At 60.2% G+C, this 18,507-nt stretch overlaps 2 protein-coding genes across 2 annotated transcripts in view; one reads left to right on the forward strand and one right to left on the reverse strand.

Annotated features, from left to right (window-relative positions):
- The first annotated feature begins 55 nt into the window (after positions 1-55).
- Positions 56-11,772, forward strand: SMCR8 (SMCR8-C9orf72 complex subunit). The gene is made up of 2 exons (XM_032615775.1): positions 56-2,889; positions 7,402-11,772. The coding sequence occupies exons 1-2, from the start codon at positions 530-532 to the stop codon at positions 7,853-7,855; spliced, it is 2,814 nt and encodes a 937-aa protein (XP_032471666.1). The 5' UTR covers positions 56-529; the 3' UTR covers positions 7,856-11,772.
- Positions 7,927-18,507, reverse strand: part of SHMT1 (serine hydroxymethyltransferase 1) — a 25,525-nt gene continuing 14,944 nt past the window's right edge. Inside the window, exons 6-12 of the mRNA XM_032615776.1 lie at positions 17,898-17,979; positions 17,297-17,509; positions 15,586-15,702; positions 14,296-14,418; positions 13,313-13,429; positions 12,773-12,883; positions 7,927-12,568 (exon numbers count right to left, since the gene is read on the reverse strand). Of these exons, the coding sequence (XP_032471667.1) occupies positions 12,396-12,568; positions 12,773-12,883; positions 13,313-13,429; positions 14,296-14,418; positions 15,586-15,702; positions 17,297-17,509; positions 17,898-17,979 (936 nt within the window). The 3' untranslated portion in view covers positions 7,927-12,395. The remainder of the gene's footprint in view (positions 12,569-12,772; positions 12,884-13,312; positions 13,430-14,295; positions 14,419-15,585; positions 15,703-17,296; positions 17,510-17,897; positions 17,980-18,507) is intronic.

Here is an 18,507-nt window from a genome sequence, read left to right on the forward strand (position 1 = left end):
ACTTCCGGGTCTCGCGGCACGGTGTCTCGAGTCATGTGATACCAAGATGGCGGCGCCGCGGTAGCAGTTTTTGGGTTGTGGCGTCCGGGGAGTCGCGACGGTTTCTGCTCTCGGGCCGTGGGGGCTGCCACGCCTGGATGGTCCGTGCGGCGGCCCGTACCCCCTCATTGGGCACCTGTTCAGGGCTGAGGCTGTTGCCGTGGCGGTGGGTTCTGGGGAGTGCCGGTGACCTCTCTGCGGGTGCCCTGCGCCGGCTGTGGTCGCCCGAAGAGTAGAAGGGCAGCCGGCCTCCCGGTCATCCCGACTCGCGGAGTTCTTCAAGCCTCCGAGAGCTCTGGAGGAGCCACAGCTCTGAGGGGCTGCGGGAGTTCGAGCCCGCGGGTATGTGATCGGCTGCCTCGTACCCCCGAGGGCGCAAAGAAGCCCGTAAGAACTTTGCTTCCTCCTCCAGAGGCCTGGCTCCCTGGCTTTGGCTACCCCCGCATTCTTTCCCACTTCCTCTCAATGTACTCACCATATATCTGGAAATATGATCAGCGCCCCTGACGTGGTGGCCTTCACCAAAGAGGACGAATACGAGGAGGAACCTTACAATGAGCCGGCCCTGCCCGAGGAGTACTCGGTGCCGCTCTTCCCCTTCGCCAGCCAAGGAGCCAGTCCATGGTCCAAACTGTCCGGGGCCAAGTTCTCTCGGGACTTCATCCTTATTTCCGAGTTCTCTGAGCAGGTGGGACCCCAGCCCTTACTGACCATCCCCAATGACACCAAAGTTTTCGGTACTTTTGATCTCAATTACTTCTCTTTGCGGATCATGTCTGTGGATTACCAGGCCTCCTTCGTGGGCCATCCCCCTGGTTCTGCCTACCCCAAGCTGAACTTCGTGGAGGATTCCAAGGTCGTGCTGGGAGACTCCAAGGAGGGGGCCTTTGCCTACGTGCACCACCTCACCCTGTACGACCTGGAGGCCCGTGGCTTCGTGAGGCCCTTTTGTATGGCTTATATCTCAGCAGACCAGCACAAAATCATGCAGCAGTTCCAGGAGCTCTCAGCTGAATTTTCCAAAGCTTCAGAGTGCTTGAAAACAGGCAACAGGAAGGCATTTGCTGGGGAACTTGAAAAAAAACTGAAAGACCTGGATTACACCAGGACAGTGTTGCACACCGAGACAGAGATCCAGAAGAAAGCCAACGACAAAGGTTTTTACTCATCTCAGGCCATCGAGAAGGCCAATGAGCTGGCCAGTGTGGAGAAGTCCATCATTGAACATCAAGACCTGCTGAGGCAGATCCGCTCGTACCCTCATCGGAAGTTGAGGGGGCCCGATTTGTGTCCTGGGGAGATGGCGCACACCCAGGATCCGCCCAGCCAGGCAGCCACTACCTCTGACCCCGAAGAGTCTGCTGACACAGACCATTACACCTGCAGACCCACCTACACCCCAAAACTCATCAAAGCAAAGTCCACCAAGTGTTTTGACAAGAAGCTGAAGACCTTGGAAGAGCTCTGCGACACCGAGTACTTCACCCAGACCCTGGCCCAGCTCAGCCACATTGAGCACATTTTCAGAGGAGACCTGTGCTACCTCCTGACCAGCCAGATCGACAGAGCACTCCTGAAGCAACAGCATATCACAAACTTCCTCTTTGAAGACTTGGTAGAGGTCGACGGCAGGGGGGAAGAGAAACAGGAGAGTGCACGCCCTAAGCCTAGTCACGGCAGGCCGCCTTCCAGGTCTGTAGAAGAATGTCCAGTTCCTCAAGTGTTAATTAGCGTGGGCTCCTACAAGTCCAGTGTGGAGTCCGTGCTAATCAAGATGGAGCAGGAACTTGGGGAGGAGGGGTCCAGGGAAGTGGAGGTGACAGAGTCAAGCAGTTTTGACCCCCAGGAAAACTTGGACTACCTGGATATGGACATGAAAGGAAGCATCAGCAGTGGAGAGAGCATTGAGGTTCTTGGCACGGAGAAGTCCACCTCTGTGCTGTCTAAGTCTGACAGCCAGGCCAGCCTCACGGTGCCCTTGAGCCCCCAGGTGGTCCGGAGCAAGGCTGTCAGCCACAGGACGATCAGCGGGGACAGTATTGAAGTCCTCAGCACCTGCCCCTCTGAGGCCCTCATCCCCGACGACTTCAAGGCCAGTTACCCAAGTGCCATTAATGAAGAAGAGTCCTACGCAGATGACGGCGGGGGAGCCATCCACTTCCAGGCAGGCCTCAGCCCGCCGGAGCTGGGGGAGGCCGAGGAGGGCGGCTCGGGAGTCACCCCGTCACAGACAGACTCCTGCTGCATTGGGAGGGAGGGTGGCACTCTGCGGGTGCCGCTCTCCACCCCGGGCCACGCGCTCTCTGACGAGTACGGGGTCGTGAGTGTCCCCCCGCAGCACTACCGGCAGAAGGACCAGGAGTTCCACATGGACTTCTCGGTGGAAAACGCCAATGCCTCTTCCCGAGACAGCGGTTCCGAAGGCTTCCCTGCTTATGAGCTGGACCCGAGCCACCTGCTGGCCAGCCGGGACGGCAGTAAGACCAGCCTGGATGACCACTCTGACGCCACCAGCTACGGGAGCAGCGTCATCTCCGCCAGCTCCGACAGGACTCCCTCTTCTGTTCCTCCCACTGGCCCCTCTTCCGAGAGGCATAAGAAGAGAGCGGGCCAGAACGCCTTAAGATTCATCCGCCAGTACCCCTTTGCCCACCCAGCCATCTACTCCCTGCTCAGCGGGAGGACGCTCGTGATCCTCGGGGAGGAGGAGGCCGCAGTCAGGAAGCTTGTGACCGCGCTGTCCATCTTTGTCCCCAGCTACAGCCTCCACGCCAAGCCCGTGAAGCACTGGGTGTCCTCTCCTTTGCACATCACGGATTTTCAGAAGTGGAAGCTTATTGGTCTGCAGAGGTAATTGGTCACAGGTGGTGGGGATGGGCCCTGGCTGGTCAGAGATGAGGCTTCAGGTGGCCGTCCCTCTGGGTGAGGTTCACGAGTCGGTGTGGTGGCCCCAGAACCAGGAGGCCTGGCTTCCAGATTGGCCCCAGCACCAACTCGCTGTGTCGCTTTTGGCAAATCCTCTCCCTTTTCTGACCTGTTGCCTTGTCTGTCACACGAGGGGTTGCAGTTCCTAAGTGGTTCCCAACCTGGTCTGCACCCTGCTGTGTCAGAATGGTTTGGGAGGATTTTCTAGAATGCCGCAGGGTTGCGATTGGGTTGGCCTGGGGTACGACGTGGAGTTCGCCCGGTATGCAGCGAGGTTTGGGAACGACCGGACCGCTGGGTCTCAGGTCCCTGCTGAGACTCTAACTCACACTATGGGGTAAATGACTGAGGCGGGGTCTGCATCTGAGGAGGGCAGGGGTGCTGGGAGAGGCAGCCGCCCCGGCTCTCCCTCCCCTGTCCCCTCTGCCCCAGGAGCCCATCCCCTCCCCCCGCCCCCCGGAAGCTTTCTCCTTTTTCCCCACGTCACCGGCTTGTGCTGTAGCAGGTTCTTTTGGGTTTTTTCCACGTTCTGCTTGTCTGGCTCGGGGGACTTCTGCCCTGGTGTGCGCACTGGGCTCACGTCTCTCCCCGCACCTGCCTTTGCTCACCTGAGACTCACGCGCGTCGAGCTGGGTGATGGTAGGAGTCCACTCTCTGGACTACGGAGAGGGCAGGAGCCCTTTCCTCCCCGTGGCAGTCAGCGCCTTTACGCGGGTCCCTGGCGTCCGTGAGGTCACCGTCCCAAGCCGCCTCGTGTTCGCCCCGCTCACGGCCACCTGACTCGCTCGATCCCTGGCCGCCCCGTGGGGGCATGGTGGTGGGATTCAAGCCCGGGGCGCTTCCACGTCCACTTCACTCTCGGGCCGTGCTGGCGGGGCTGGGGTACGAGCTGGAGGTCTTGGGCAGGGGCCCTGCTCTGGGAGAATTCGTGCTCCGGAGGCCAGAGCCCGGCGGCACAGGGAGCTAAGAGCTCTGACGGGGGCGCCTCACATGGGAGGCGTGGGATGGGTGCCCAGAGGAGGTCTGGGGTCTCTGGCTTGAGTGGCAGGGAGGCTGGGGTCGCAGTGGGGGAACAGTGAGGACGGGCCTGCCAAACCGGGGCAAGCCCAGCCCGTGGGCATCGTGGGAGTGTGGACGCAGGGCCGAGGCTCAGCGGGTGCCCGGGCCCCCGCGCCCCTGCTGGCGCCACGTTTGAGCTGGGGTCGGGGTGGGGGGAGGCCTTTAAGGGACTGTGTTTGGCTGCTCTTCTCGGTGGGATGACGGGCGGGCGGCCCCTACACACACACCTTCACTTCTCCAACTCTCTCCTCTCACCTCAACCCCTGACCTTTGATTTTTTTTGCCTCAAAAGGTGGAGAATCTAAAACACAGTCAGTTTATCGACATCACCTGGCTTATCGAGGACCAGGTTCGGGATGGCCTTGCCCTTTCCAGAGGCTTCCCCTGAGCTTCCTTCCTTAGAACGCGGTGGCAGGCAAATGAGGTGCATCCTTCACGTCAGTTCCACTCTCCTGGGCACCCAACTGCAGTGCTGTGTTGAGAAGGATTCTGCGGCCCGGCGTGGCTGCACCGGGGAGCCAGCTGTGATCAATCACGATGTCTCTGGGATGCAGGCGGGGGTAGCGGCAGGTGGCAGTGTCCCTGGAAGGGGGCTGTGAGCTGCTCCTCCGCAGTGGGCGCCTGGGCAGCGCCTTCCTCCCTCCTGGGAAAATAGTGGTCATTTGCCAGATACTTACTGAGAGCCATTACAGGCCAGCCGCTGTGCCTGGAGCCAGGATACAGGTGCGTCAGCAGTGGGGCGTTGCGTGACAGGGCTGCCCTCGCTCCCGTCCCAGCGTCACCACCCCGTGGGCTGGCGCTCCCCCAGGCTGTTTACATTTGCACGAGGAAGACCTGCCTCGTGCTGGCAAGTGTCGGGGACCCGTCGTGTCTGACCTGCGCCTGCTCCGTGCAGGCGCTGCTCTGACGTCCTGGGGGGCAGTGGAGGGGGGCGCCGATCGCCGTGTGGAAGGCAGGCCAGGTGGCCCGGGTGGAGCCAGGCCCTCGCCTCCAGACTTCAACCATGGAGGGTCCCTCCAGGAAAGCGGGAGGCCTGTCAGCAGTGACAGCTGAGACCTTTCTAGGGAATGTCTGGTGACTCGTCCCACGAAGCCCTCCCTCCCACACCCCTGAGCACGCACAGGTGCTGGGAATCGGGAGATCTGCCCCCGGAGGCCCCTGCTCCGGCGGGCACCACAGTCGACGGGTCAGGGGCCTTGCCCCCCAGGGCACGTGTCACTGGAGGGTCGGCCGAGGGGCCAGGAGGAGAGAGGGAACTGGATTCGCTGCGGCTCACCCAAAGGCGTCCCGGGCGGTGAGCAGCGGACCCGGTGGGGCGGCGCCATGAGGGGACGAGCCGTGGCCCCAGCTGTCGGGCGTGGAGGCTCCTGCATGCAGAGCCCCGGCCCCGGGGGTGCCCAGAGCTGCAGGTGGCTAGTGAGACGGCCCCGCAGTCAGATCCGGCACTGAGATGGAGAGGCAGGTGGAGGCCCACCTGAGGGTCAGCATTTAAGGGTGCGAGCAGAGGGGTGCCTTTGTGTGTCTACGGGGCTCGGTCCCGGGTGCTGGATCAGTCTGGGATCCGAGAGCTGTGGCCTAGGACAGTCCCTTCCCCCCGCAGGCACTTGGACTGTGTGTAGGACTGTTCCTCAGGACTCTTACCCCAGAACCACCAGTGGCATTGGCCCTGGATTTTTCTTTTTCCACTGAAGTAGGCCCTCTGCCTGGAAATGCTTGTCAGTCAGATCAGACATTTGTGGGTGTAAGAGATGGATAAACAATCAGGTTGGTTTCCCACGATTATAAATCAAAACCAGCGATAATCGGGTTGCTTACTAAGCAGCAGTGAGAAGGCCCTGGACTGTTTGGAAGACAGCTCCGTTCCGCGCGGGGAGGTGCTGGTGTTGTGTCAGAGGCCCTGGGTTGAATCCCGGCTCAGCCGCCTTCTACGTGGGTGACCTAGGACAAGCCACAGTCCCTCTGCGGGCCCAGTGTCCTCATCTGTGCAGAGTCCCCCCGCCACCTCGGCTTCAGATGGGCCGTAATGAAGTTCAAGACGGGGGTGGGCGGGGTGCTGCCCGAGGGACAGAGGCCCGGCCACACCTTCTCCCGTGTCATCTGGCCTCCGGAGGAGCTTTGGGGGGAGCCAATGAAGGAAGAGTTTGGAGGCGCAAAAGAGGTGGTGCCGCCGTGGACGGGAGTAGGCTGGGGCGCCAGAGCCTGGGGAGAGGCTGGCCTGAGGTGGGTGGCAGCCGAGTGCAGGGCAGGAAGATGAGGTGAGGCATTTAGCTCATGGCCCAGCCCCCTGGGGGGGAGGTAAGGGTCACCCAGGAGCGGGCGGGGAGCCGCCGGCAAGTCTGACTCCTCGTGGCCTGTGGTGGGGTACCCGGCCCCGCTTGCCCCTGCGCCTGCCGTGCTCTGCAGTCCCCAGAGCCCACCTCTCTTAGGACTCCGAGGCCCCTCCTCCAGTGCCTTCCCAGCCCGCGGCCACTGCTGTGGACACGGAGGCCATGCCTCCCCTCTCTGGGCCGGCTCGTGTGCGTGTCCTTTCTTCCCGGCCAGGCCAGGCCCCAGGTCACTGCCTGGAATACGCTAGGCGCACGATAAACGACTGTCTTCTCTACAAGAAGAGAACACCCCTGAGGGGAAAGTATGATGAGGTGACCTCAGTCCCAAGAGACCGTCGGTCCTTTTACAACTTCACAAGCCCCGGCTTCCAGCGGAGCGTCAGTGTGTGAAGTGGCTGGTCAGCCAGCCGTTTGCTGGACTCTGCAGGGTAATCCCAGCTCCTCTGGGAGACCTGGTCTAGACGGGGTGGTCAGGGGCCGCTTACTGAGGCCGACACTCCGGCCTCCTTCCCTCGCTGAGTGAACCCGGCCTGCCTGCCTCTGATGTGCCGGGCACGGCATGGGGTACGGTCCTGGGTCTGCAGGAGCTCCTGGCGCCACACCGGTCAGTGCCAGGCCGGTGGCGAGGGCCAGACGCTGTCCTGAGCGCCACAGCCTGTGCCTCCGCTGTGACCCCAGAGGCAGGACCATCGTCCTTGCCTCACAGACGAGGCTCGGAAGTTAAGGACCTCGCCCCAGGTCACAGAGCAAGAACGAGAGGAGCGAACAGGTCCAGGAAGGCTGGGTGTTCCGGGCAGAGCACAAGGGGCCCCACGGAAAGCCTGGGGAGTGACAGGTGGGGCGTCAGGGGCAGCAGGAAGCAGGTCGTCAGGGCCTCGTGGGCCACACTAGGCACTTGACCTCGGTCTTGAGAGGGCTGAGGAGCCTTGAAGGTCGTGGTGGCCAGACCTGCCTTCCAGAGTGTGCCGGCAAGTGGGGCCGGGTGGGGGCTGGCCTCACGGCAGGGGCCCACCCCGGCTTCTGCCTCCTGACCTTGGCCTGTGTGTTTCAGGGTGGCGTCCCCCGCCAGTGCCGGCACCCTCCACGCCCTGAGCCGCTACAGCCGCTACACGAGCATCCTGGACCTGGACCGGAAGACCCTGCGCTGCCCCCTCTACAGAGGCACCCTGGTGCCCCGGCTGGCAGACCACCGCACACACATCAAGCGGGGCAGCACCTACTCCCTGCACGTGCAGAGTGTGCTCACGCAGCTCTGCGCCAAGGCCTTCCTCTATGCCTTCTGCCGCCACCTGCACCTGCCTGCCCGCGGCACGGAAGCTGAGGGGTTGGCCGCCAGCCGCCAGGCCAGCTTCTTGCAGCTGAACCTGGGGCTGGTGAACGAAGACGTCAAGGTGGTCCAGTACCTGGCAGAGCTGCTGAAGCTACACTACACGCGGGAGCCTTCCGCAGCCGGCCAGCCCGTGCTCAGGTTCGACTACGTCCCCAGTTTCCTGTACAAGATCTGAGGTCAGGCCCGGCCACTGTGACCAAGACCCGTGACTCGGTACGGGGAGGGCGTTGGCGTGACCGGGGGTCTTCTGAGCTGTTTAGACTTCTGGTGTTGTTGGTGGGAAGGAAACCGAGGTGGCAGCCGTGGTTCCCAGATGGCTCTGGGCAAGGACGGTGGGGGCACTGGCCCCCTGGTGGCATCTGGAAGGACGGTAACAGCTCGCGGCCCCTTGGGAGAGTGGCCTGGGGTCGGGACTGGGGGCCAGGGCAGAAGAAAGCTTCGGCACTGATGAGGGACAGGGAGGCGGAGCCTGCAGGGAGGACCACGCCGGCCCTCTTGCGCAGCAACGTCAAGGGGAGCAGCCGTTAACTGGATGATTTGGTCGAAAGCAGGACGATGGGACGTCCATTGCCTAGTGCAGACCCCAGCCGGGCCTTTCGCGTGCCGTCGCGGAGCCGCCCTCCCAGGGGAGGCCCCTGGATGCTCCCTGCCCTGTCCTCACGTCCTCGCCAGGCACGGAGGGGCCTGCCGCTGGGCTCCCAGGCTCAGCGGAGTGACCGGTCACTGGCCCCTGGTCATCAGAACCGCTGTCGTGGGGGCCTGGGCACAGGCTTCCTGCTGTGCGGGCGAGGAGCCACCAGCTGTCCTGGGGGTGCCGACACTGTCCTCTCGGGGAGGGTCTGCAGGTGGGCTGGCGCTCGCCCGGCAGAGGTCACCGCAGACCGTCGCTACCACTTCACTACCTCACGGGGTGTCGCGGGCGCGGGGCAGCCAGCGGGCTGGGATCTCCTCCGGGAAGGCCGTGCCGGCCTGGAGCACACGCACAGCAGCTCGTTCCGTCCCAGCTGAGTCCCAGCCCCACTTCCTGTTCACCCACCAGGACCCTCCTGACACAGTTACCACTGGTGTGTGTAGGTGGATGGTTTTTTGCAACCGTGAAAATGTCATACTTTTCTTCCTTAAGCTGTTTGTCCCTAAGCAGGGAGAACTCTTGGTGTTACTGCTTTTTAATTTTTTTCCCCACGTTGTGGTAAAATGCACCTGAACCAGCCATAGTGGTTGCTCCTGAGCATGCGTGCGTGTCTGCCAGGGCCGTGTTCTGTGTCGTCAGAGTACTGCTGTTGAGACCTGGTCCGCCACCAGCTTTGCAGCACAGCACAGCGGTCAGGACCCCCTGGTGACCAAGGAGGCTTCGTATCATCTCTTTCCCGTGGCCCTCCCTGCCCAGGCTTCTGGTCAGGGTCCCCATTCCTGCCAGAGTGTGATTCTGCTCCGGAGGCTGTGACCAAGGCCCACTGTGACAGGGCTGCCACCGCGTCTCTTCGGGTCCTCGCACCTGTGCTGTCACCTGTGTCCCCCGGAGAGGCGTCTCCAGGGACCACATGGCAGCTTCCGAATGTGCAGTGTGGGTGCTGGTGGGAAGGCTGCCCTCCTGTTACCACCGCCCCCCTTGTGTTCAGATGCTGCTTTGTTTTCTAGGTAGGTGGCTAATTGCATCTACTTGGGCCTTCTGGGACACGAGCTTGTGACACCTTATCTCCGAGGGAAGAGCGGTCCGTGGGGCCCAAATGACCAGATGGGAAGTGATCATGGGCCCACCCCTGTTTCGTTCCCGGGCCACCAACATGGCCTCTGCGGTTCACACCTCGCACCTGGGAAGCCAGAAAGGGCAGCAGGTCAGTCACACTGGCCTCCTAGAAGCGAAAGTCCACTCTGGAGGGTGTTTGTGCAGAAGCTCCGCCTCGGGCGAGCCCTGCCGGTGCGAGAAGGCCTGGCCGTGGGGCGGCCGCAGAGAGGGCACCCGGAGTCCCCCTCCTGAGCTGTTTCTTCATCGAGGAGTAGAGCTGTATTCGCTGACTAGTGGCTGAACTGCAGCATTTAAATTTTGGTTAAAATCCAGCTTTGCAGTGTGGCAGTTTCACAGAATGCTTGATGCCAACCAAGTATGTTTCTCTTCAAAGGGAGCTCAAAGGGGAACCAGGCCCTCCCGGCCCCGCCACGCTGGGGACTGGAACCTGCCAGGAGTCTCAGACGCACCTGAGTCTGAGTGGTGGGGGCCTGTGCAACAAACTCATCTCGTCGGGAATCTTAAGAGGTTTTCCCTGGTAATAGGTCAGCAAGCGTCCAAATGCTGAGAAACGCTTCAAAAATCAGAGGGTGTCCGTGCTCTTAGTACTTTTTCAATCCTAAGTATTGCCTCGAAGGCCCAGGCACCAAAACCTTGAGGTTTGTTTCAACTTCACTTCCAGTCCATTACCTGCCCCCCAACCCTGCCTTTTTTTTTTTTTTTTTTGCGGTACGCGGGCCTCTCACTGCCGTGGCCTCTCCCGTTGCGGAGCAACAGGCTCCGGAAGCGCAGGCCCAGCGGCCATGGCTCACGGGCCCAGCCGCTCCGCGGCACGTGGGATCCTCCCACACCGGGGCACGAACCCGTGTCCCCTGCATCGGCAGGCGGACTCTCAACCACTGCGCCACCAGGGAAGCCCCCACCCTGCCTTTTTAAAGCAGTCCAGGTTAAGAAGAACCTGCCCAGGCTGGCATTTATGCAGTAGTGATTTCCAGAAGCTCCACGGTAGACATCAGCTGAACCCTTTTCTAGCACCTGTGGCCCTGGGGGCCCTACTCCTTTAGTAGAATCTGGAAATGAGCTGTGATAGCCCAGCTGCCATTTCCTATCTAGCTCTGAACTTCTTGCTTCAGATCAGTTACTGTGTGCGAAGTATCATAGACTTCATCCCCAAACAAGTAACAAATCCCATGTCAAAATCCCAGGATGGCCGATAGATTCTCCCCAGAGTGCCAGGGCTGCTGCAGCTCGTGACACGTCCCCGGAGGCCCAGTGGCCTGGAAGATCTTGCACGCAGCTCGCCACCCACTGCACCACTGCTGGGCGCGTGCCCCCCCCCTTCCCAGCCTGATGGCGCCTGGCCGGTCAGCTTCTCCACATGGCCCACGTCATCTTTGCACAGGCAGGAGCCCTCCTGGGCTGGTGCGGTCCATCAGTCCCTGTGGACAGCCTTCGGAGGCACCAGCCCCCCAAGCCAGCATCAGCTCTTCCCTCCCATCTCCCTAGAGGCTCAAGAAAGTGCCTTGGCTCGTGCTTTGAAGCAAACCAGCTAGCTTTCTGGCTTTTTCCTAATATTGTGATAGAAACTGATACAACTGGAATTTTTGAGAGAGAGATGGTATTAACATTGCAAAAAGGAAAAGTATCAAATCTCTACTTCTGGCTGGAAGGAAAACCAGCCTAGCCTCAGCTAAGGCTGGAGCACAGCCAGCTGTTCTGAGCCTGTCCTGCTTTGAGGTTTGGTTTCAGCTGCAGGGAGGAGGGAGCACTTGGCCATGAATCAAGTGCTGGTCTGGGGCCTAGCCTCCCGGGAGTGCTTGTGTGGTGGCCTCTGTCTCCTGCGGGCGGGGGGGAAGAGTCAAGCTCCTGGGTGTAAGGCTGTTTCCACAGCTGCGGAGGTGGCAGCCGCCCTGCCCGCTGCGCTGGAGCCCCGGGGCGTCAACTGCAGCTGTGTTAAGGCCACGGTGCGAAGCATAGTGCGTGAGGACGTTGTGTTAGTCGTGTTTTGAAAAGCTGTATTATTACTGCATGCTCCTCGTCGTGTGTGAGCGTGAGTCCCACCGGGTGAGCCGTGGTCACTGCGGCCAGGGCGAGAGCACGCTGCACATGCCACACGCGTGCCTGCAGCTCCCGGTGTGGCTGCACCAGAGTTCAACCAGTCATGCCAAACGAATAGTAGGAGGTGTACTTTTTAAGAAATTAATTTATTTGAGTTGAGATATTTTTGAGATATAAAAATTGGTTGTATTTTTTAAAGCTATAATTCTTGTAGACATTCTGTGGTTAAAAACTTGTGCTTATTATAAATGGTCATCTATGTTTTGCACTTGAGATTTGTGAAAAATAAAGTTTCTGTGGGAAGGTGACCTCTGGTTTCCTGATCACGGGAGGGAGGTGGTTGTCTGCTCAGCGGCTTGGGACCAGGTTTCCTGGCCTGCCTGCCCTGGGCTGGGGGAGGGGGATCACATCCCCCTCCTGCCCAGGTGCTGTAAGCGGCACTCCCACGGAGCTGGGTGGCACCCGAATAGAGCCGTCTAACTTGTGATTCTGATTGAAAGCACAGCAGAAGGGCCAGGACGCTCCCTCCTCGTTTGCGACGGTTATAACCGAGTCCTCCTTTGGTGCCCACGGGGGAGCAGATAGCAACGGGCAGCTCTTCCAAGCTCGAACTTCGGTGCTTCTGGCTGCCGCAGCAAGTCAGAGAAGCCCAGGGACTCTTAAGAGTGGAGTCTTCCCAGTGACCCTGCCCTCCACCCGTCCGGATAATTAAGGCTGAATGGCTAAATTGTATTTCATTTTTCCAGAACAACTATACGTAGCTGTGAGAAAGTGAGGTTCAGATTTAAACTCCTTAATAACTTGTCCTAGGATGACTAACACTGAGCCTTAAACAAATGTTGGTTTGTGAACAAGGTAAAAAAAGCAAAGTCCGAAACAGGCCTGTGTGGGGCCTCCAGGGCGCTGGGTCCCTGGGCGGGCGGGCACTCCTCTAGAAGTCGGGCAGGCCGGGCAGAGGGAAGAGGGCGGCAAAGCTCTCCACCTCCGCCCTGAGTGCCGCCACAGCCCGCTGGTGATCCTCAGCCCCTGCCAGCTTCTCCGTGAACTCCTTCAGGGTAGCCTTCGCCCCCACCGTGTCCTGGATCTGCAGGGTCAGCTCTATCCCTGCACCAGCGAGAGACGCCACTGCCCACGTGCCCCCGGCGGCCGGGCCCGACTGCTCTGCCGTCCACGCGCCCGCCACCCTCTCAGCCCACGCGGTCTGCTGGGCGATGCTCTGGCTCCCGGCCCTGCTCCAGCCTTGACGCAGAGCCGTCCTTCATCCCGACCGCACAGCCCCGCGCGGCCAGTGTCCACGCCTCTCCTCACCTCTGTGAATAAAATGGGCAACTTTTTGGAAATCTTCTTCCAAGAGTCCTCGGGATGTCAGCGCCGGGGTCCCCAGGCGCAGTCCGCTGGGCCGCAGGGCGCTTTTGTCACCTTCAAGAGAAACAGGCTCTGTCCCTGGGCTGCACCCGTCTCCCCACTGACCGTCGGGCACTGGGAAGGGGCTCGTGGGCAAAAGGAGTAGGCCCACGGACGCTGGCTTACACCTCGGCTGCGCTACTTGAAATATCAGGAGAGCCGCCTTTTGCGACGTGGTCCTTGCTCCTGACACCAGGGCAGCATCTGTCTGGGTTTCAGGGGCGTCACCCACATCTTATTCACGACCCGCTGAGAAATGCAGCTGGTTTTCCAGAGGCCCCAGCCTCCCTCTCCCTCTCCGTCCCCAGCGGGGTCAGCGCCGTGTCAGAGGGGGCGGGCAGGGGAGCACGGCCTGGCCCTGTCCAACGCTGCACATCTTGTCCCCAGAGCCAAGTCACCATCGGCCTTGAGAGGTGCAGACAGGAGAGGGCTGAGGACGCTCACCTGGGCAGGTGTTCTTGTTGCAGGCGATGGAACAGGCTTCCAGCACCTTCTCAGCCCGGCCGCCGTCTGTGCCTTTGGAGCGGAGGTCCACGAGGATCAAGTGGTTGTCAGAACCACCTGGAAACCAGGTTAGACACATGGAAGCCAACCCCCTGCCGAGCCAAGGGATCTTTCTCTTTCAAAGAAATGGGGGTGTGTGACCCCCACCACGTGTCCTGCGGGGCTTTCATCACCTGCTGAAGACCACATACCCCAGGGCCTCAGGGTTTGAGAAGAAGCAGAGTAGTTTAAAAAGGGAACCTGAGTATGCAGAGGGGGCTGAGGGCAAACGGCCAGCCCAGGCGGCCTGCTGCCACATCCCAACCTGTCAGGTGCCAGGGCAGCACCTCGAAGCCTGTTGGGGTGATGACGTCATCTGGGAATGTGCCCCTTCTCTCTAAATCCACCCTCAAGGCTCCCTCTAAGGGGGCCTCAGAGTAGCGGGCAGTGGGCAGTCTAGGTGACAGGGTGACGGGCACGTCAGGTGCAGACACTGCCAGCCATTGTGTGCTTTAACCCCAATCCTGCGAGGATGATGGTATTTTCAAAGTGGTGCAGAAGAGATAAGGAAGAACTTTCTGGAACGGCCCAAGGAATCTTCCAAGCACCTGATCTTCACTTTGAACTCTAGTTAATCCCTGGGTTAACTAGACCCCCATCGCTGACTTAGGCGATGACCGCGGCTTCAAAGACGCGTGTGGCCTAAGCGGATGCACGGCTCTGGACCCACAGCCCCCTTGCTTGCCACGTGGCTTTAGGAACCTCAGACGCCCATTTGTAAAATAAGACCAGTGATTCCCAAAGCTATCTCGAGGTTTGAACGAGGTCGTGTATACAGAGCTGCGGGGATCCCGAGTCACCCCAAGGCTGTGGCCACCGTGCCCAGGCCACGACCCTACAGCCACACCCTGACAGGGTCGGGACGGGCTCGGTTCCTGTCGTACCTGTGACCACTTTGTAGCCCAGCCCCATCAAGGTCTCGGCCAGAGCCCTGCAGTTGGCCAGCACCTGGCGCTGGTAGAGTCTGAACTCCGGAGTCATGGCCTGCTTCAGAGCCACCGCCACCCCTGGCAGGAGATGAAGACAGACCGTGAGTCAAAGAAACACCCGTCTCCAATCGGGCTTCCCAGCTTCTCGGTGTCACCCAGGGCGGCAGGTTACATCTCCTCCCAAAATGATCCCTTTTAACCCTGCAATTACCCGGCTAAGCCTCAGACCTCTCTCTCTGAGCAAGTGCTTTTGAGGCGGCCTCTCTCCAGCATGAAGTTTCGGGCTAAGGAAATCACCAGGGGAGAGCTGTTCCCAGCAAGATGGATTTTATGTCCTTTTTAAGCTCGACGTGTGTAAACGGATCACTTAGCTGCTGATGCTTTGATGCCAAATTATGCACCTTTCAGAGCAGAGTCCAGATGAGAGGTACAGGCCTGATCTACCTGCACACCCAGACTCCTCTGGGACCTTGTTCGATCCCCAGGGCTGCTTACAGGGGCACAGAGATGGAGGAGGATGCAAACCACGTGCCCACGTCCTGGCACAGGAGCCCCCAGTCCGTGTGTGGAGAACGGCCTGGAGAGGCTGGAGGGCTGGCATCCCCCCACTGGAGGGCGCTGAGCGGGTGGGTGTAAGGGGAGCGGCCCCTGCCCACTCTGGAGCCTAAAACTCCCCCTTCACTGCTCCCTCCACACCCCTTCTCGTATACACCGGTACTTCTCCTGACGGTCTCCCAATGGGGACAGGACACCTTTGTCCTGGCTCCCCCACCAACTGCTGTGCTCCAAAGACGGAGTAAAAGCTCTGAGGTCATCAGATTTTCTAAGGCTCGGGTACAACCAGAGAAGGAGTATGTCTATGACGGCTGCTGGGCCATCATGGAATAGGACCTAGGAGGTACCAGCGTGGCCCCAAAGTCAAGGCCGAGGGTCAGACACGGGTGTCGCCGTCCTCTCCCCTGGAGGCCAGGAGATCAGGGGAGGGCCGCCCGCCCGCTCACGTGCTCCTTCGGCTGGGCAGTCTTCCGTTGTCAGGTCCCCTCCCCACGGTTTCTCAGGGGCTCAGGTGGGGCCTGCCCGACTCAGTGGAGTGGCCGTCACCTCTGTCCCTGCTGACATATGCAATGCTCCCCTTCCCTGCCTCGTCAGCACCTCTTAGACAGTGCACACGCTCTGGGGGATGGGCTATGGGGGAGCCGCCCAAGGCGTGTGGCCACGGGGCCTGGGCAGGTGGGTCTGCATTACCAGCAATGGCGTGGTTGTGGGGGCCCCCTTGCAGGCCTGGGAACACGGCAGAGTTGATGAGTGACTCCAGGTTGTAGCGAGTCTCTCTGCCCGTCTTCGGGTCCACGCTGCGCACTCCTGGACAAAAGACAACACGGGACATGGGACAGGCGATCCCCTCTGTTTTCTCCCCACCTGGACACAGACCCGGCCCCACTCCTGGAGGCAATGCTGCAGGCCAGGGAGGGTGCTTGTTCCCAGGGGGGCTGGGTGGGGGAACCACCCTTCCTTTGACCCTTCAAAGGTCAAAGGAAGGGGCTTCCCTGGTGGTGCAGTGGTTAAGAATCTGCCTGCCAGTGCAGGGGACACGGGTTCGAGCCCTGGTCCGGGAAGATCCCACATGCCGCGGAGCAACTAAGCTCACGTGCCACAACTACTGAGCCTGCGCTCTAAAGCCCGCGAGCCACAACTACTGAGCCCACGTGCCACAACTACTGAGCCCACGTGCCTAGAGCCCGTGCTTGGCAGCAATGAGAAGCCCGTGCACCGTAACTAAACCCGCGTGCAGCAACAAAGACCCAGTGCAGCCAGAAAAAAAAAAAAGGTGAAAGGAAAGATGAAAATGTCCCTCCACTGAGATAGTAACAAAGAATACGCCTCGGGCATGTTTCCTCAAAGAACTGTCCAAGAGAGCAGTCTTCCAAGATGATTCCTTTGGGGGAGACGTGACTCATTTGGCCAGAAACGGAGAAGCAGCTTCCTTTCTGAGAAAAGTTGAGGACCAGTAATAAGAGCTGCCAGTGGAGCTGGCATGGAGCTTCTTGTGAGCCAGGAACTGCGCTGAGCAGTTTCCCTAAATCCATTCATTCGATCCTCACAACAGCAGTCCCCAGGGCCAGGTACTATTATTATGATCCCTGCTCTGGAGGTGAGGGACTGAGGCACAGAGAGGCTGCGCAACTAGCCAAAGATCACACAGCACATCCATGGCAGAGCCAGGACTTGCTCCGCCTGGAGGGTCAGTCGAATATCACCAACATACAGTGGGGAAAACAAACGTCTCCCCAGCAGGTGGGAAAGGCTGCCTGCCTCAGAAACCTGAACACAACTGAGGAGGGGCCTCTGAGGGGCACAGAGGCAGCAGGGCTCTGAGAAGCCCAGTGGGCACATGGTGTATCCAGTCCTGGCCAGCGGGGTCCCGCAGGGGGTAAAAAGAGATGCGGTCACCAGAGGGGGGTTCTCTCTGCTGACGTGAGGTTACTGCACCGGGACTGAAGACTACGGGACCCTAATCCTGCTTCTCAGGAATGGGACTCCCAAATAAGGGGACACATGCACGTAGGCTCCATTATGGGGAGGAAAAATTCCTCACTCAAACGACAAACTCCTACTACGGTTTACACATCAGTGTCTTATGGTTTCATGACTGAGTCTTTCTCTGGGAGAACATGCTACAGTAAGTTCACCAATAACGCTGCACTGCGAGGTCTGCTAAAGCCCTGCCAGCCACACACACCCTCCTGTCACCCCATCTTCTTCCACTCAACGGGATAAGTTGAGCCACAGGACGCTGGCCCCCAGGACACCCTTCCCCTTCCCCCTTCCCCCGGACCTGGACAGCTGTGCTCAGGGCTTCCTGCTCCTTACAGCATCTGGGTCAGTCTCCCCAGCTCCCTAAACCGACTGTGGGCCCCAAGAAGAAAGGCAGCCCTGGCCCCGCCCAGGAGCGCACCCTTCCTGTAGAAGATCATGCCGGCGCGGCAGCCCCGCAGGGTCTTGTGGGTGGTGGTGGACACCACGTGGCAGTGCTCGAAGGGGGAGGGCACCACGCCGGCTGCCACCAGCCCACTGATGTGTGCCATGTCGGCCATGAGATACGCCCCGTTGTCGTCAGCGATCTCACGCAGCCGGGCGTAGTCCAGGTTCCGGGAGTAGCAGCTGGTCCCTGAGACGGCAAGGGTGACACTGAGTCAGCTCGAGAGCAGAGCCGCCTCGGTTGGGCACGATGTCTGAAAGCCACCCTTGCCCCCTCTAAGGCCTGAGGATGGAAACGAGGGACGCCTGCAAATCCCGCCTGTGCCAAAGGCGACCCCCTGCTCTCTGCCCCTGTGTTGCGTGGCTGGGGCGGCCCCTGGCCATTAGCAGCCCAACTAGGCAGGGGCCAACGTGTCCAGATGCTTCTGGGGAACAGTGCAGGACTAATGGTCCTGACAGAAAAGGAAACAGACCCAAGCAGCTCAGCTGTGCGGCAGAAACCAGCAGGGAATGAGGACAGGGTGGGAACAGCACACAAGCTTGTTTGTGAGAGGCTGGGGCCCTGCCGGGCTCCTCACCTGCGATGATGAGCTTCGGGTGGAAGAGGCGGGCATTCTCCTCCAGCTGGTCGTAGTTGATGTAGCCGGTGTCGGGGTTCACCTGTGGACAGCACGGAGACGGGGGCTTGGGCCACTTCTTCCTGCCTGGCTGTCGAGGGTAAGAGGACACCCTCCACCTGCCCAGAGCTCTTTGCTGCCCTCGCTGCCAACCAGGACTTGTGGGCGAGACGGGGCACAAGCGCTTAGGCAACCAGGCATCATGGCTCTCCGACAGGATGCCCTGGGGGTCCTGGGCGAAGAGCGAGCCCTGCTCCTGACTCGCCACAGAAGGAACCAGAGGGACAAACATGCAGCACGTGTGCGGGTGCGAAGGCCCCGCCGCCTCACCCCATGTCCGTCTAGTCCAGACACATGAGGCGAAAAGAAGAGAGAAAGGCTCGGGGGCCCAAAGGCCACCCAGGCCGACGCTACTCGGACACCTCGATTGTGCACCACGAAGGCCTGGGCACCAGAGGTGAGCCCCTTAGAACCAGTAACGGATCAGCAAGGCCCCTGGTTACAGGGCTGAAAAACAAAGGTCAATTATATTTGTGTGTGTGTGTGTATATATATATATATATATATGTAT

This window comes from Phocoena sinus, chromosome 20, assembly GCF_008692025.1.
Source record: "Phocoena sinus isolate mPhoSin1 chromosome 20, mPhoSin1.pri, whole genome shotgun sequence".
NCBI lineage: Eukaryota > Metazoa > Chordata > Mammalia > Artiodactyla > Phocoenidae > Phocoena > Phocoena sinus.